General features: G+C 27.9%; 4 protein-coding genes across 5 annotated transcripts; 1 reads left to right on the top strand and 3 right to left on the bottom strand.

Annotated features, from left to right (window-relative positions):
• Nucleotides 1-568: 568 nt before the first annotated feature.
• LOC114945345 (gustatory receptor for sugar taste 64a) lies at nucleotides 569-9,019 on the bottom strand. Its single transcript, XM_029321511.2, has 10 exons — nucleotides 7,637-9,019; nucleotides 4,455-4,731; nucleotides 3,905-4,136; nucleotides 3,454-3,589; nucleotides 2,620-2,822; nucleotides 2,173-2,264; nucleotides 1,833-2,050; nucleotides 1,283-1,448; nucleotides 1,054-1,143; nucleotides 569-684 (listed from the first exon to the last, which is right to left on the bottom strand). Exons 2-10 carry the CDS (start codon nucleotides 4,674-4,676, stop codon nucleotides 619-621), a joined length of 1,425 nt encoding a protein of 474 aa, XP_029177344.2. The 5' UTR covers nucleotides 4,677-4,731; nucleotides 7,637-9,019; the 3' UTR covers nucleotides 569-618.
• A 59-nt stretch (nucleotides 9,020-9,078) lies between these two features.
• On the bottom strand, nucleotides 9,079-10,151 carry mRpS14 (mitochondrial ribosomal protein S14). Of its 2 annotated transcripts, none has more exons than XM_029321448.2 (4): nucleotides 10,014-10,151; nucleotides 9,844-9,938; nucleotides 9,587-9,724; nucleotides 9,079-9,380 (listed from the first exon to the last, which is right to left on the bottom strand). In XM_029321448.2, the coding sequence occupies exons 2-4, from the start codon at nucleotides 9,916-9,918 to the stop codon at nucleotides 9,195-9,197; spliced, it is 399 nt and encodes a 132-aa protein (XP_029177281.2). In that variant the 5' UTR covers nucleotides 9,919-9,938; nucleotides 10,014-10,151; the 3' UTR covers nucleotides 9,079-9,194. The 2 variants fall into 2 exon arrangements, with proteins under 2 accessions (XP_029177281.2, XP_029177280.2); XM_029321447.2 differs by having other exon boundaries at nucleotides 10,033-10,151.
• A 116-nt stretch (nucleotides 10,152-10,267) lies between these two features.
• Nucleotides 10,268-12,924, top strand: LOC114945292 (uncharacterized). The gene is made up of 2 exons (XM_029321426.2): nucleotides 10,268-10,516; nucleotides 11,005-12,924. The coding sequence occupies exons 1-2, from the start codon at nucleotides 10,477-10,479 to the stop codon at nucleotides 11,427-11,429; spliced, it is 465 nt and encodes a 154-aa protein (XP_029177259.1). The 5' UTR covers nucleotides 10,268-10,476; the 3' UTR covers nucleotides 11,430-12,924.
• On the bottom strand, nucleotides 11,237-15,173 carry CaBP1 (Protein disulfide-isomerase A6 homolog CaBP1). Its single transcript, XM_029321425.2, has 6 exons — nucleotides 14,998-15,173; nucleotides 14,532-14,725; nucleotides 14,233-14,457; nucleotides 13,847-14,053; nucleotides 13,436-13,761; nucleotides 11,237-13,065 (listed from the first exon to the last, which is right to left on the bottom strand). Exons 1-6 carry the CDS (start codon nucleotides 15,044-15,046, stop codon nucleotides 12,747-12,749), a joined length of 1,320 nt encoding a protein of 439 aa, XP_029177258.2. The 5' UTR covers nucleotides 15,047-15,173; the 3' UTR covers nucleotides 11,237-12,746.
• Between the last annotated feature and the right edge of the window lie 1,733 nt (nucleotides 15,174-16,906).

The following is a 16,906-nucleotide window of genomic DNA, read 5'->3' as shown; positions in this document are numbered from 1 at the left end:
ATATAAAAATTATTCGAGTAAAAATATTTTATTAAAAAATTTTAAGTATATATTTAATTGTTGACTTATCTAAATATGAATAACACAAAAAAGAGAGGCGAATTTTATCCTTTTAAGTAATTTATATATGTATATATACTATATATACTATATATATATATATATATATATATATATATAAATATGTGTGTATATGTGTATGTGTGTAAAAAATTTTAATTATGTATGTAATTTTAATTATGTATGTAGTGTATCGTAAAATCTATTAAAATAATGCAAACAAGCAACAAATTTTTTATGTTAGAAAAACCTTATTGTTATTATAATAAATAATGTTAATTTATATAATGATAATGTAGACTCCTCGAATAAATATTTTCTGATTATATATATTTCTGAAAAATAGATATAATTACAGATGAGAGATAATAAAATTACTTGTAGATTATAAAAATTTTTATAACAAGGATATGTAATGCTAAAATATATTTTAGTTAACATGACAATTAGACAATTTTATATTTTTTAATGAATTTTTTAATGAATAAATATTATATATATATTTTAAATTATATATTTTTTTCGATGACAAATTTTACAGTACACTATTATATATATTCATTTATTTATCGAGATATTAAATTGCAGTAGTACGACTTCATATGTTACAATTGCACCAGCCACCTGTAAATAAATTTGATATAAATATTAGTGATTATTATAATTATTATAACGAGATACTTAAAATATTTATTACATAACTAATATAATATAAAATATATGACAACAAAATTTCAGTGTTTTTGTTTATGACATAATTTTTTTTGTTTCTGACGTTAATTTGTATATAGCTAGATCGAATATATGCACATATAAATAAATATATGTACATAGAGAATACTTGAAAATATATACCTTCTTTGTATCTATCTTTTTATAGAATAGAATGTCACAAAATTATAAAATTTTTTTTATTAAAGTTACTGTGTGTGCATATTGTATATGAAATACAGCAGAATATGAATATAGCAGAAAAATATAATGTGTTCTTACCGCTAACATGAAATTTCGTGTAATAGAAAAAAAGCGCAATCCTGTAAGTGAGATATCGTCAGTACTGAGTTGATACATCAGCCTTTCTGTCTGTAAAACAAATTATCATAAATGTAGGATTTTAGGTAACAAATTTAAAAAATTAATTGTTCCATATAAAAATAAGGCTATTTTGAAGGAATATAGCGAGTATTCTCTCTTATTATTTTTTTTAATTATAATTACTTACCTCTATATTATAGGTAGAACTCGAACAAGTATACAATTTCGGTAAAATAATTTTGCTTTGATCGTTGATCCTTGCAGTTAAGAGAGTGACGACCACTGTTCTGCCGATTAGGAATGCAAAAGATCCAAAGAAATAAATATCATTTATGATGCCCTCAGCTGGCTGGCTGTACAAATCAAGTAAATAAATTCAGAAATTGATGTTTGCATTTTATATAGCAATGTATCAATTTTATTTATCATATTGTATCAATTTTATTTATTATTAAATGAAATAATTCAAAAATTATATTATTATCTCAATTATTAATTATATTGTTGCAACTGATAAATAAATGTGAAAAACAAATTGATTTTTTTCACAAATTTATATCTCCATAAACAATGTTTCTCGTTGTTATGATTTTTTAAATCTGAATTACAAAGGATCAAATATAATTCTTGCAAAAGTAAAAATGCATATATATATTAATGGTGTCAATAGTTGGGTTTTATGTGGCTCTTAATTGATAATAATTTTTACTTTTTCTTTTATCATATAGCATACTTACGACAATCCATTGAGTAGTTGCAAACAGATGAAATAAAGATTGTTCGCAAATGATAAAAGAATTATAGGTGAGATATTGTTGTCCATCTTCTTCACTATGCAACTAAGAGCAGCATAATCTTCGCGAACTCCACACCAGTCTATTATCCCATGCTTCAATATAGAAGTTGTTACTTGCTTGTTCAATATCTTGTATCTTTCAGCTAAGCCGGTAGCTACCTGAGGACTCCGATCAAAAGATTGAATTAGAAGAAGTAAAATTGAAACTAATAAAATAGATAAAATGAATATAAAATCGAAAGTTAAAAAATATTTTCTAATATCAATTAAAATTTTATTACCAACATGATGAAAACGTCAGTAAAGTTCCATGTAAAAGTTGCCAATTTGCTGATGATAAAAATAAAAATTCCGAGTGCAAGATTGTAACTTACTGAAAATAAAAATTAATTTAATATTTCTTAAGTTGTCGAAGTTTTTCTAATCTAAAAGAGAAGAAAGATAAAAACATCAATTTTAGAATAAATTTTTGCAAAAAAAAAAAATATAAATTGCAACTATTTTATTTTGCAGAAGTCATTTAAACAGAATCGTCATTAAAGAAAAATAAATTTCACGATCTAATATTTTTTGTGTGCGGATTAAATATTTTAGATTCATTATTAAATATATATATATATTTCTTATTTCCGCGGTTCGAATAATTAAATAATTTTTTGTGAATGCTTTTAAATTAATAATAATTAATAGATTATAATATATATAAATTCATATAATACAACGCTTACATGTCTCCAAAATAAACGCGTGTGAATGTACGCAATATATTTCTAAAAAATGTTTGAATGTCGAATTCTTCGAAGTGCCTTTCCAATCAAATGTCTTTGTGTTTATTGCTATACTCAGGATATGTTCACCAAGAGCCATAAGTAGAATAGAAGCAGTTATCAAATTAAATCTCCAACGAAGTTTCGGTCGTTCCACTTTATTACTGCAAAACCAAAAGATTTTGATACAAATACACTGTACTATCAAATTTTGTAAAGCAATACTAAATTTAATCAATTAAAAAACAATCTTATTTTTTATAATTTTAAGAAGAAGTATAATCGATTCTTATTCAAATTCTTCGAAAATAGGAATAATTTTGCAGTAGTTTCTAAATATTTACACCGAAGTAAAGAATGCAAGTGATAATATCTTGATGATGTCAGACTTTTAATGCTACAGACGGCTATGATGAGTCATATATTTCCATATTATTATATACTATTTATGGCAATAAAAATTGAATTATTACTAAGGCAAAATAATTCAAATAGTATATATATTATAACTGGCTTCAAAATTATTTGCAACTTGCTTTAAAGTTATTTGTTTCAGAATCAAAAAGATTCAAACTACGATATACTTTATTACGATTGTTCTCGTAACATTTGCTTGTCATCGCGTATGAATGTATGCAAATCCATGATTGCAATCTTTCGTTGATTGTCAAGTCTATGCAATTTTACATGCAAACATAAAGTACATAAACTACTTGTATCATCGATCAGTTAATTGTGTTAATAATCTTTTCTTGAAAAATATATATTAATATTTATAAACTAATATCTATGGACCTGTCTATAAATTGTTCCATAGCTCTCCAATCGCGTTGAAGAATTACCCAACGCGGTGATAGCCAGAAAAATAGTATCAAGCCCAGTACGCTGTTCCCATAGAATATCGCGCCTGCCGTTGCAGATGCTATTCCTCCTAAAATCCAATTGAATATTTAAGAATTTAGAGTTTGCGGAAAAAGATTATGGATCGAATTCTCAAAAATACAAAATAAAAAATATCAATTTACTTTTTATTATTTATTTTTTTATCCGTATAGTTTATTTTCTTATTTCTAGAGACGGATCTGTTGAATTTCAATTAATTTTAATTAATGTTTATAGAAATTATCCTTATACTTCATCTATTCTCGTTTTAATGTGTATGTAATGAACGTATGTCATTTTCTGGATAAGATAGATGCGGCATATGCACACACAAAGCATATATGAAGGACTTATCTCCGTGTACCTTGCATTTCAAAAGTTGAGGAGTTTAGCGTCCTTATCATGTGAATAATCGACAATATCGCCATAAAGAGTACCATGGAAGTTATAGAAAAAGCATAGAAAGTACGAAACGAAAAAATTGCAAACTTTAACTTTAAAGGGGTCGATGCGCGTACTCCTGAGACCGGCAAAACTCCGAATAATTGGGCAAACCCTAAAATAGGCCCTATTGCACATTGGAAGCTCTGTAGATCCTGCAAAAGAATTTGCTCTGCCAATATTGTTTTACTTTTTTTATGTAAAGTATGGATTTAATATATTTTATATAATGATAATGTAAATATATTAGCCGCTATACACATATACACACATCTAAGAAATGATTTGGTCTTTGAAATTTTTTTTTAGATCATCGTTGATAATGATCTTTTTCTTAAAGTTTTGTTTGATTTTATTTCCTAAAAGTCTTTATATTTTTTTATAGATATATACCTTCTCTTTTTTTTCTAGAGCACGAGCATATATTTCATAATTAATGTATAAGACAAGCAGTGAAGCTTCTTAATACTTACATTACTGTTCACAGATACAGTTGGAGGAATTTCATTGATTAAACCACTGTGAAGAAAAGGTCGCACTCTCGGCGGACCCGGAGGATACGATCCCGTTAATTGAGTATCCACCCTTTTTGTGTTGTCTTTTCTTTGACGCATTAAGAATGGTAAGTACTTATGGAAATTTGCGCTATGTTTCTTAGAATTCGCAGTGAATAATCGTTTTGTTTTCAACATCATGCCGTAACTTTCCTCGTTGATCGTTTAAGGAAACAACCATTCCGTTGAGAAATTCCTGATAGATAATTGAATCAATTATTTCATCAAGATAAATACATTAAGAAAACATATTTAAAAATTCATCGCTTTCGCAAAAAATCTTCATTAAAAGAAATATCATTTTATTAAGTTTCTACAAAAATTGATTAATTAAATGATCGTGCGTTAAACATTAATTTGCATTTTGCGGAATTAATTAAACTTTTACAATTAGAGAATTGTTGATTATACATCTATGACATAATGTGAGTTATTCTGCAAACTGCAAAAATTTGACTGAAACATACGATTATTCCTCGTATGCATGCAATATGGTAATATTTAATTTTAAATGATTAATTTAAGTAATTGCTCATCTCATTACACACACACGCACAAACATACGCATACACGCATATCTCGCATTAACTTTATATATTTTTTTTTAATGCTGTCAAGTAGAAATTAGCATGAGAATGTGTCTAAGTTCAATATGCATAGTCCGTTAATATAAAATTCGTACATATATTAGAGAACTAATGACAAATAACATACTACGAAAATTACATAAATAATTTTAAAAGTCGTAATAAATTTCAAAGAGTACCTCAATTATTTTTTCGATTTATTTTATATTCTGTTATGAAATATTTATGCCTTTTTTTTTACACGTATCCTATGTATCCATTTACAGTAAACATGATACATGTGTGACTGGATCAATTAATTATCGTCATGTTTCAACAGATGCGAAAATGGTATCACATCTCACCGCAGGAAAGGGTTGGTCGTTTGTTTAGCGTAGGTATAAACTTAATATGTTGACGAAGGTAGTCGATTCACTTGTCAAGTGCAACGTCTCACTTCACGTTTATTTTCTCAAATAACTTTAATCAAACGTTATTAAGTGGTTATCCCGATGCAATTTCCGAGTGCGATCTTATGTTGCACATAAACTTCCATTATAAGATTCTCTAAGACGTTATGAAATGGCACGTGCGTATACACCCGTAAAAATTAAAAAGTAAAAATTGCTGGTATCTCATAGTAAGTACGTTTCCGTTAAATCATTTAAAATATTTTATTTATTAATACCTTTGCGAGAATAAGTTTATATATAATCAATTATAAATATAAATATAATTACTTTTCTCTGTCTATATCTATCTGTCTGACCGTAATTTATTTTATAGGACCGCGTGTCGCGCGGACTGAAACGCTAATATAAAATATGTTAACATATTTTTGCTTTGTTTTCTTTGTTTTGTATAATCCTTTTCTGTATATACAAAAAAAATTGTGCAAACTCGAAATTTACACATTGCTTCCTTACTATTTTATCCTGATTATTAAGATGTTTTATTAATTATCATACATGAAGCTTAACTTGCTTTGTCACTATTTTATTTCGCTCGTTAATATGATTTTTCAATTATGGCGAATTAAAATGGTGAGGAAGCAATGTACAAGTTAAATTTCTTCTATAAGAAAATCATAATTGAAAAATTATTTTAATAAGTGAAATAGACAGAATGCAATGTGCAAATTCTAATTTGCACAATTTTTTCGCAAAATATTTTTTACGATGTTCCATATGTGTGTGTATGTCTGTTTATTTTTTTATTATTTTCTAAATTATTTAGAATAAAAATATTTAGTCCAATATGTCAAAATCCACGGAAGTTAAAATTATGTCAACAATTCTGTATATACAGAAAATATATATATAATCATATATAATCATATATAATCATATACATATATTTTATATATAAGGTATATTTTTATTATTATATATGAGCAATTTGTGTGTGTTATTCTTATTTCTTTAAATAATATAATACGGTCCTTCTATTTTATAATTTTTTTATTAAAGAAATCAATGAATAATAAAACTAAGAACCCCACTAAAGAAATAAATGTAAGAAATTTATATATTATACATTAACATTTCTAATTCTTTTGTTTTTATGTCAATAATACATATATACACATATATGCGTATTGTTATTGCACACGTACCGTGTCGTGGATATCAGATCTTGTTCAAATAAATTTTACATAACTCATGTTTTTGTTGAATTTACATATCAACCGACTTCTAACAGTTGATTGTTATCAATCGTTTATTGTTAATCTCAGTTCAACATCGACGTCAATTATATATTGATTTGATAATAAAATTGTTTTTCATATTACATTAGCGTTGACACGTTTTAGATTAATACGTAAACGCGCTAAAATGTTTAAATGTTTCAATTAATTTAAATAATTAAAAATTTATTTAATATGTAAAAGCGAGCTAGATGTCACATAGTTATATAAAGCAAGTATAATTTCACATTAAATATACACGTATTTTTCTAAGTACTCTATATACTTAAGAGATGAAAATAAATTTATGAATTATACATTATTCACACACATCATTCACACATCATACACAAATATATTTAAAACTATATTATTATTATTTCTTTACAATAAAAAAAACAATATTAAAAAAATTCTGATTATGATGTCGAAATTTATGCATAAGGATATTGCGAAATTATTGCGTAAGAATAACGCAGTTATGAAACATTTTAAAATTAAAAATATAAATATTTTTATGTATAATATAATGTATAAATATAATGTATAAATTATGTGTAATATACTAAATTTGTTTTAAACAATGCCTTTTAATTATCTGTAATACTTAGTACATGCAAAATGTTTCATGACTCTTAAATCTTTCAATGGCGTTCCAGATTAATAAGAGAAAAGAATTTTCGATAATCTTAATCAATCGGAAATATAAGGAATGAAAATAGTTTCTACATGTAAATGTGCGTAAGGATTTCGAATTTTTTTATCCCTTAATTATTCCAGAATCTACATTTAAGATTCTCTGAAATAAATATTTTCAAAATATTATATTTTGCAATGATTGTACCCACATGAAATCCAGTTTTTCGTAGCTGACTTTTGTAAGCGTGATTTTTTTTCAACACAAATAGAGACGTTGAGAAATAGAATAATTTCGCTGATGATCTAGGATAAACCCACCACCCGAGTATAGTTACGAACGTGCACTGGCGAGCAAAGACCAACTTGAATTAAGAGCGACTATGCGAAGGTGCGCGACGCTTGTGTCTGATCAGATATACGGCTATACCACTTACAACTCAAGCGCGGAGCTTCGCTGAAAATACAATGCGCGTGTACATCATTCGTATCGATTGCGGTATTTATCTTTCTTTTTATGTAAATTACAAGTGATTATCTGTCTCGAGTTTCTTTGAATAACCGGATTGCGGAATTGATCGTTTCGGTGCATCAGATTGATCCTTATATATCTAAAGATTTAAAATTTAAAATCCAAAGAAAACAAGTATACATAGAATTTTAAATGTCAACATTAATTTCTCTATAAATAATTCTTACATTTTTTCTTTTACTTTTTACTTAATTATTTTTTATTTTTCTTTTTAAATCTTTTTTATTTTCAAAGATATTTTTCCTTACTATTTTTCTTAAGCAATATAAAGACGAAAATTAAAGACGAAAGATTTAGTTTATAAATCGAATAAATAAACTAATTAATAATAGGCAACGTTTATTAGCGCAAATTTTATACCATTTATTTATTTTTTATTTACTAAAAAATTGACTTAAAGATTGACATGATTTGATTTTTGTTTTTTTAGCATTATTTTATAAAATAAATATATTAAGAATATTTTGATAAAGGAATAAATTCATATGTCAAGTTGGATATGACAGCTGAATTTTGAAGATTGTGCCAATTTTACGTGTTATTATATCTTGCATTACAATTGCTATATCAGATTTGTCTAAACACTTTACAATCTTTAGATCAGTATGGTATATTTGCGTTTTTTGATGAGATCCGCAAGATAAGCGGTTGTATGAAAGCGAGTTAAGTGTTAGGATTGATAAAATATTCAAGGATGCGACATGTCCGCAAACAGTTATATGAAATGGACTAATAAATGAGATATGAGTAATGAAGAAAAACAACGATTTGTTTTTCTTCAGATCTGTATACATGTAGCGCGTATATATCTTATAAATCGATTTTTTTATGAAAAACATACGTATGCGTGATGTAAAATCGAATAATTGAAGTCAATATACGTCACTATTCTTGAAATAAAATTTATATACAAGCTATATCATCAATGATCAGAGATTAATAAAACTGTAATGTAATTTATACACTCTAGTCAATTAATACATTATTATAGCTTCTCTTATTTTTTTTAATTAATTCATCATATAATTAAATTATTCAATTTTTTAATTATACATTATTTATATTATATCTTTTGAATATATGTTATTTTTTAAAGTGTAAAAGTTTTTGATACACATAAAATGCTAAGTAATTTTTATATTTTTAAATTTCATTTGCATACACACGTGTATATTATTTACACTACATTAATATTCACATAATAAAAGTCTGATATTGTTTGATGTACATTAGTATTTCTACCACATAGCACGTTGTACTCCAGCCATTTTATTATAGTCGACCAAGTCACGAAAGATGAATCGCGATAATCTCCATCGATGCACTGTACCTCGACCTCGAGAAGTTACTACGCATCTTGGGGTCAATTGTCTCAGAGCAGTCTGTCTGGGAATCGTTTCATCTATTTGCGTGCCAGCAAGTTGCTAGAAATATTATTTTATGCAGGCAATATTATATAATATAAATTATGCAAGCAATATACATTATATTGTTCTAAATAATAAAGCATTAATATATCATATAAAAATAATATATTCAATAATAAAATCATATATAAATTATGTACTTTGCAACTCACTGAAGGGTTGAAATTATGAATGTATGAAAAAAATGGAAAATCGTCACTTACTATTATCTCTTTTGGCAAGATATCATTTCGTTTTAAGGCAACTAATCGCAATCGCTCTTCAGCATATTGTTTTGCCCATCTCCTACGCTTTCTGTCACGTAACTGCCAGCAGCCAACAAAGTTGCGTGCTTGTTGAAACTGCAAAAAAATACATGTGCAATTAGAAATTGAGAATACCTATATAATTTATCAGCACAATTGCATTGATATAGTATATAGTATCGAGACGAAATTTATAGATGAGTTGTCGTACTTACGCTATATCCTAATGGATTAAGATTTTTTGGTAAAATATTGCAGATAGCTGAAATGCATCCTTTCAACCCTGCCATGTTTATTAAATCAGCTGTTTCTGTTACATGTGATTAAAAATATGTTAAATATAGATTATAAAATTATAAAATAAAATAGTATATCGCTTAGTTACCAAAAATTTCTTGAATTACCTCTATTGCCTTATAATCTCGTTATTATTATTATTTTTTTTTAATATATTTGAGCTGCAAAATCAGAGAAATCTATGATACACCATATATTATAGATTTTCTAGATAAAGTACTAGCACTGACCAGCAGTACATTTACGAACTAGCTTTAAAGCGACATCTGTGAATTTTTCTAGAAAATGTTTCACTCGAATTCCCTATAGTAATAACAGGGATATTTAAAATTTCTCTGTTTGTAGATTCTATTGTGGAATGTATATTTTACGCTTTGCCTGGCTTTGCCCTTAGCCCTTTTTTTTATTTATTGCATGTGTGAGCTACGTTTTGTAGATGTGAATAATTATTCTTTGTTTCGGCTTGCATTAACGTAATTAAAGTAACGAAAAACGTCTTATTCACACATTTATAACAAAGTCAGTTGCATATAAATATAAATTCAGATACTATGAAGGCGGCATATTTGATTGTTTTTATCATATTTATTAGTAAGTATATGCTGAAATTTTTTCATTAGAACTTTTTTAAATAATTTTTGAAAAGTCGCTTTTTACGCACATGATGGAATTTTGGAAATGGCTCCCTTTCCACGTACCAATCACACAAAATATCTTAGCCAACATTTGCGCGTCATAAATCGGCCGATCGTGCGGATTGTCACACTCGGCTTCGCCTCGTGCGCCAAACTTTCGCACTCGGCCGATTTACGATCCCCAGCACTTGTTAGCTAATATACCACTTATAAATAAAATAAATATTTTTATATTTGGAACTCCTATACTAAAAATAGAGATATATTAGAAATACTATATTTCTGCTTTTTTTTATTGCGATTATATTAATTGTAATTGTTATCTCTCTTGTTCAGCATTATTACTATATATAAACATAAAAAAAAAATCATTTATGATGGAAACCCATCATAAATCATTTTTAATATTTAATGATTAAATGATATAAATGATTGTATGTGCAGCAACCATCTCCATAGCTGAAAGTGGAGTACACTCATATGGCTCGAAGCAAAATTACAAGGCAAATTATCAGTATAGCAAGAATTATGATAGCGCACCACCCAAATATTATAATAATCAGAAATTAGCAGACACAGCATCAATGAATGCATCAAATTCATCTCTAGTTCGAAAAGTTGGTGTTTCAGCTTGGGGAATAATTGCGATAATTTTAGGTATAATTATACTCAGTACTATAACATATTATGCATTTATGCTATATCCATACATATGTAAGAGAGATCAGATCACTTATGACATGGAGCAGTTGACTGAAGTTAATTCTGTATGTACTGTTAGCGACAATACTAACAACATGCCACTCTATCATCGTTCAATCGATGTTTTAAATAATGTATCAAACAATATAGATAAGAGCATAAATTGATAAGAGAATGACTGAAAAAACAAATTTACATGTTTATTTTATAAGTACATAAGTGAGTACACATTCACTTAGGATATCAGTATTTTTATATGAGTTTAACAATAATTAAGTTTTATACGAACTTAATGGCAGTTTTATGATCTCAGAGTAGAAAAATATTAAACATTGAGATTGTTTTTGTACTACCTTTTACATATAATAATAGAATAAATTAATTTTTATAAATTGTACAAATGCATTTACAGTAATTAATATAGAAAGATTAGAACAATTTTATAAGCTATTGCGAAAGATCAGACTAAATTATACAACTAAAAAAATAATTATAAACAGAATGTTAAATACATTAACATTTGTCAAAAATGATTTTCTTAAATATGAATTATTTTGTAGAAATAATATATACAATGTATATCAATTTTGGTTTGTAATGGAAGACTATAGAATATGCTTCAATTAGGTGATATTACAAAATGCAAAAAAGACTAACATGTATTATAATAACAGACTGAACTTTGCAATTTTTAAATTTGGTCCCATTATAGGGAGAATCAATTAATACTCCTGCGAGTTAAGAAGTTTTTCTTAAGCTATCAGTATATATTAAGCTCGTAAAAAAAGACTTATAGAAACAGTATACATGTAAATGTATGTATATTTATTACAAATAGGAAACTATATATACGACTTTACATATAAACTATGTGTATTTTAAATAACCTACTTTTTATAAAAAATAAGCAAGTTAAATGCATCATAACACAAGATGTACGTTCTTTGAATTTCTTTTTCTCTATCCAAATATGTAGAAAATAATAAAAGTATAAGAATTATATGCATATGTTTATGCCGAGTCTAGACTAGTTTAAATTTCTTAAAGCAACTTAGTAAAAAAAAAATACTATTGAAATTGGCTAAAATTGGCTTTTAGATGGAAGAGTTAATTAAACGTGTTTTTTTTATAAAAATTACACCTGAGAATTGAGGTTTTTCTTAGACAGAGAGTTACAACTATATATATACATATATATACGTATGTGTATATATTATATATATATATATATATGTTATAAGTTTAGTAAAAAAGTCCAAATAATAGAATTATTTCTTATCATTGTACCATAAATTTTATCACGAAATTATTGAATTGAATGTAAAATCTTACAAGTACAAATGTTAAGTCTGATACAAAATAAATTTTCCGAGCGAATGAAGTTATATTGCGTTTACGATTAATGCTTCTAATCAGTTTCTTATAGAAACAATGTACTTCCACACATGGTAAATTCTAAGAATTTAACCACTTGTATTTCAAAATTATAGCTCATCTTTCTCATCTAAATCAATATCGCTAAGATCGATGTCTTCTTCTTGTGGAGGTTCAGCATCTTTGCCATCCCAAGCAGTTGTTTTGATAATAACAGGCAATTGAGCACCTTTCAAAGTTGCAGTACCACCTCTACCATAACTCAAATCTCGTAGAAATTCATTTATTCCATCATATGAAAAACTGCCCTTCAGCAAGGAATATTTCATCTTCTTGATATTAACAGCTGCTAATGCAGGATAACCGAAACCACCAATCTCTAATGCATCTTCAATGTTTGGTTGAGCATTAGCTTCGGACCAAACCCATCTAAGAGAAAAATAATGTAATTTTGTAAAAATTATTTATTATACAAATTGGAGATAAAAAGATAAAGTATAATGTTCTGCTATAATTCTTCCAAAATTAAAAATTTAGAAAATTACATGTCAAAATTCATGTTAAAAGTAATTACTATATTTTAGTCTCTATTTACGTTTAAACTAATTTAATATTTTATTAATTGATTTTATTTGTTTAGTATGATAAAATAGCATTTACAATGTAAAAATAAAAAAAAATCAATTTTATAATTATATTCAAGTATTTTATAATTATATTCAATAATATTCAAGTGAAATATTAAGTTCAAACTTTTACATTATTTTAAAGTTAATGATTATGAATTTGCTATACACACCCCCACATCTTCTTCTTATATTTCTCCCCAAGACTATGTAGAATCTTCAAGTATCCGTTTCTACAATCAGACTGACAGTCTAGGATATGTGGTAAAACAGAGACCACGCAGATTGGTTTGTCTTCGCAAGCATTCTTCAAACTTCGCTCAGACGTAATTTGAATCACTTCTGGCGCCGGAATGTTTTCCGCTAGTTTCTCGAGCGCCCAATTAACGATATCACCGCTCGTACGACCGCCGTCATATTCTTGTACCGAATCGGCGTCTTTCTTACCTGGTGTAAAATATTTGATGGTGGGATAGCCTTTGATTTCATATTTACTAGCCTGCAATATTCATGTTGGAAAATTATATTTATATTAATGATTTACATGAATGTGTGTGAATATGTAATAAAAGCATGTATCTTACTTTTAATGTGTTTACAGTTGCGTCCAATGCGCCTAATTTAACTTTGCCCTTTAATTCACTAGCTGCTGCTGCCCACTCAGGTGCCAAGTTTTTACAGTGGCCGCACCAAGGAGCATAAAATTCAACCAGCCACATATCATCGGAATTCAAAACAGTTTTGTCAAAGTTTTCATCTGTCAATTCTATTACATCCTTGGAATCTTTACTCTGCATAAATAAATATTCTGATTAATATTATTTATCAATTTACATGTCATCACAGAAAGTTATATTTATCTATTTTTATACATACATATATATATATATATATATATATATATATATATTCCATCGTCTTTTCGGTCTTTGTAAATATCTGAAGCTAATTACAGCTAATTTTAGCTTACCTTGGACTCACTTTCTGCTTTCTTGCCACCTAAAGTTCTTCGAGCTTTTTGACCAATGGTATTTAATGCAGCATCAACAATACCAGCCGCAGTTCTTGGGCCATTATAATCTTCAGGTTTGCTGTCAAGTCCGAAGATCTTAATTGTTGGAAAACCACGAATGCCATATTTACTTCCAAGGGACTTGTGTTCATCAGCATTTACCGCACCAACTTTTACAATACCCTGTTAGATATATGTACAGATTTAAAAAGTCAATATATATTTAAAAAAAACAATAATAAAGTATGACGGGTCACCTTCAATGCAGTAGCTGCTTTGTCATATTCTGGTGTCAACTGTTGGCAATGTCCACACCATGGTGCGTAGAACTCAACCACCCAAATATGATCACTATTTAAGACTAAATTGTCAAAATTATTTGGCCTAAGATCAATGACAGCTGAATTAGATGCGTACATGCAATTAGCTCCAGTAACCAGCAGCAGAAAACCTATAATGAAAAAGAAATGCAGATGTATTATAAATTATAACGTGAAAATTTTCACATAAACACTCTGAATTACATATAAGGACTAAAATGCAGAAACTATAGAACTTGAACAAAACCAGACTTAACAAACGAGACACTTGTTGCGGTGTCACTCATACAGAAGCTCGGTGATAACTCGTCAAATTTCACTGATTGCAATGTCAAAAGTCATCGCAGAGCGGCCGGCATCATCAAGCCGGCGAATTAATAAGAAGTGCACGTTTGTCGCTCACCTAAGAATCCTAACATTTTGCTGTAGATTTCACAAACGACTCGAGACATCGTTGACAGTTCACCTGTGCCGTTCAACAGTGAAACTCACGATTGCGCGAATGTGTTATATCGCCTCCATATAAAGAGTTCTGACGTTTTCCAGATGCGCTGGCGGTATCACAGCCGATACCCGATGTTTCGTGGATCATTCTGATTGGCTCGTCGGCCATCGATAGCAATCGATAGTGGTCGATTCGAGAATCGCAATATTCCCTGGTCGATGGATTGAAGTCCGCCATAGTGAATCCGCCGTAGAAATCCCGTCAAAAAGTGCGCGTTGCTCCGATATTTTCGCGAGATTTTGGCGTAAAAGTGCATCCTGCCGTGCAAACTTATCAAAATTATCGAAAGTACTGCGATAATAGTCTGTCAGAATATAAACGTTGTGTATACTTTCACGATTTATATAAGATTTCCGTAAAGATATAACATATTATTCGTCTTTGGACGCCCGGAATCTTCAAGAGCTTGCAAAAATGCATCAAAAATATGACATTATCGCCAGGTAATTATGCACATGCATATATCTTTAATTGCCTATCCATCTGCATATATGTATGTATATAAATCTATCCGTAAATACACACAGAAAGAAAGAGAGAAAGAGAGAGCTCGGTATGGTCGTTTCGAGAATCGCAATATTGCATATCGATAGGTTGAAATCCGCCATATTGAATCCGCCGTAGAAATCCCGCCAAAAAGTGCGCGTCGCGCCGATTCGTGATTCAAGTCGCTCCGGCATTTTCGCGATATTTTTGGGTAACATAATGCGTTCTGCCGTGCAAAACTATCAAAATGATCGAAACTGCTCTATAATAGAGTGTGATCGCATAAACATTGCGTGTAGTTTCGTGATTTTATACGGGATTTTGGTAAAGATAAAATTCATCGTCTTTGTACGGGTCTCTTTGTGTCGATTTGATCTCCATATATTTCATCAAAGTGCATCAAAAATGTGACAATTATTGCCAGGTACATAAATGCACATATATATATTTAATATATATCTATCTATTTCTCCCTTCCTCTTTCTCTCTCTCTCTCCCCTTCCCCTTTCTTGCTTCTATATATATATATATATATATATATATAATTTATTATTCTATAATTAGATGTTTAATTACATTTTACTATTATATATGCGTCAATTTTATACTTTGCGTAATATTACACTTGTAATTCATAGTGGAAGATAAATAAGTACTTTTCGTCCTATCGCTTTCAAATAAAAAACAAAAAAAATAATAAGATAATGCAGAAGTACATTTTTGTATGCTGATAAGAAACTTGTGTCTGTGTCTTACGATAAAATAAGAAATGTGATTTACTAATATAAGAAAAGTTTAATATGTAATAACTTTTATATTGACTTATTTATTAAAAGTATAATGAGAGAGAGATATTATTCATTGGAAAAATTAAATTTAATAATATTTGTTTACACTTATTGTATTTTCTGTAAAAAAAGAAAAATGTTTAAAATATAATAATAGATATATACATATATATACAATTATAAAAAAATAAATACAATATATAAAATAAATATAAAATATTATTACGTTAAAAAAGATTTTCATTTTATCTTTATTTTATCTTTATTTAAAAAAATAAGTATTATGATTTTTTATATTTAGCAGGAGTTATGAAACATGAAAGCTTAAATAACACATTACATTGGTTTATGTATGATTTCTCAATATGTTTCTGCAATATACAATCGAATAAACTTATATATACATAAAATTAGACGATATTTCAAAGATCACAATATAGCATAAAAAATTTATGCTAAATAAAAAAAATTACAACATTATAACATGCCTAATTACACCGTGTTTATTGTTTACAAATTTATGTGTTTTATTT

Source organism: Nylanderia fulva, unplaced genomic scaffold, assembly GCF_048542155.1.
Source record: "Nylanderia fulva isolate GAGA-0341 unplaced genomic scaffold, ASM4854215v1 Scaffold2, whole genome shotgun sequence".
Classification (NCBI taxonomy): Eukaryota; Metazoa; Arthropoda; class Insecta; order Hymenoptera; family Formicidae; genus Nylanderia; species Nylanderia fulva.
The sequence above is the reverse complement of the archived record's forward strand: the minus strand, read 5'-3'. Positions and strand labels throughout refer to the sequence as shown.

What these genes read in the sequence shown, in the direction of transcription:
- LOC114945345 (XM_029321511.2), bottom strand. Translation starts at nt 4,676, where the DNA reads ATGATGTTGAAAACAAAACGATTATTCACTGCGAATTCTAAGAAACAT. An exon ending in CTGTATCTGTGAACAGTAAT is followed by an intron (nt 4,137 to 4,454) that starts GTAAGTATTAAG and finishes ATTCTTTTGCAG; the next exon opens with GATCTACAGAGCTTCCAATG. An exon ending in CTCAACTTTTGAAATGCAAG is followed by an intron (nt 3,590 to 3,904) that starts GTACACGGAGAT and finishes ATTGGATTTTAG; the next exon opens with GAGGAATAGCATCTGCAACG.
- mRpS14 (XM_029321448.2), bottom strand. Translation starts at nt 9,918, where the DNA reads ATGGCAGGGTTGAAAGGATGCATTTCAGCTATCTGCAATATTTTACCA. An exon ending in TTAATCCATTAGGATATAGC is followed by an intron (nt 9,725 to 9,843) that starts GTAAGTACGACA and finishes ATTTTTTTGCAG; the next exon opens with TTTCAACAAGCACGCAACTT. An exon ending in TCTTGCCAAAAGAGATAATA is followed by an intron (nt 9,381 to 9,586) that starts GTAAGTGACGAT and finishes TAATATTTCTAG; the next exon opens with CAACTTGCTGGCACGCAAAT.
- LOC114945292 (XM_029321426.2), top strand. Translation starts at nt 10,477, where the DNA reads ATGAAGGCGGCATATTTGATTGTTTTTATCATATTTATTA. An exon ending in TGTTTTTATCATATTTATTA is followed by an intron (nt 10,517 to 11,004) that starts GTAAGTATATGC and finishes TTGTATGTGCAG; the next exon opens with CAACCATCTCCATAGCTGAA.
- CaBP1 (XM_029321425.2), bottom strand. Translation starts at nt 15,046, where the DNA reads ATGTCTCGAGTCGTTTGTGAAATCTACAGCAAAATGTTAGGATTCTTA. An exon ending in CAAAATGTTAGGATTCTTAG is followed by an intron (nt 14,726 to 14,997) that starts GTGAGCGACAAA and finishes TTTTCATTATAG; the next exon opens with GTTTTCTGCTGCTGGTTACT. An exon ending in TATAAGAAGAAGATGTGGGG is followed by an intron (nt 13,066 to 13,435) that starts GTGTGTATAGCA and finishes TTTTTCTCTTAG; the next exon opens with ATGGGTTTGGTCCGAAGCTA.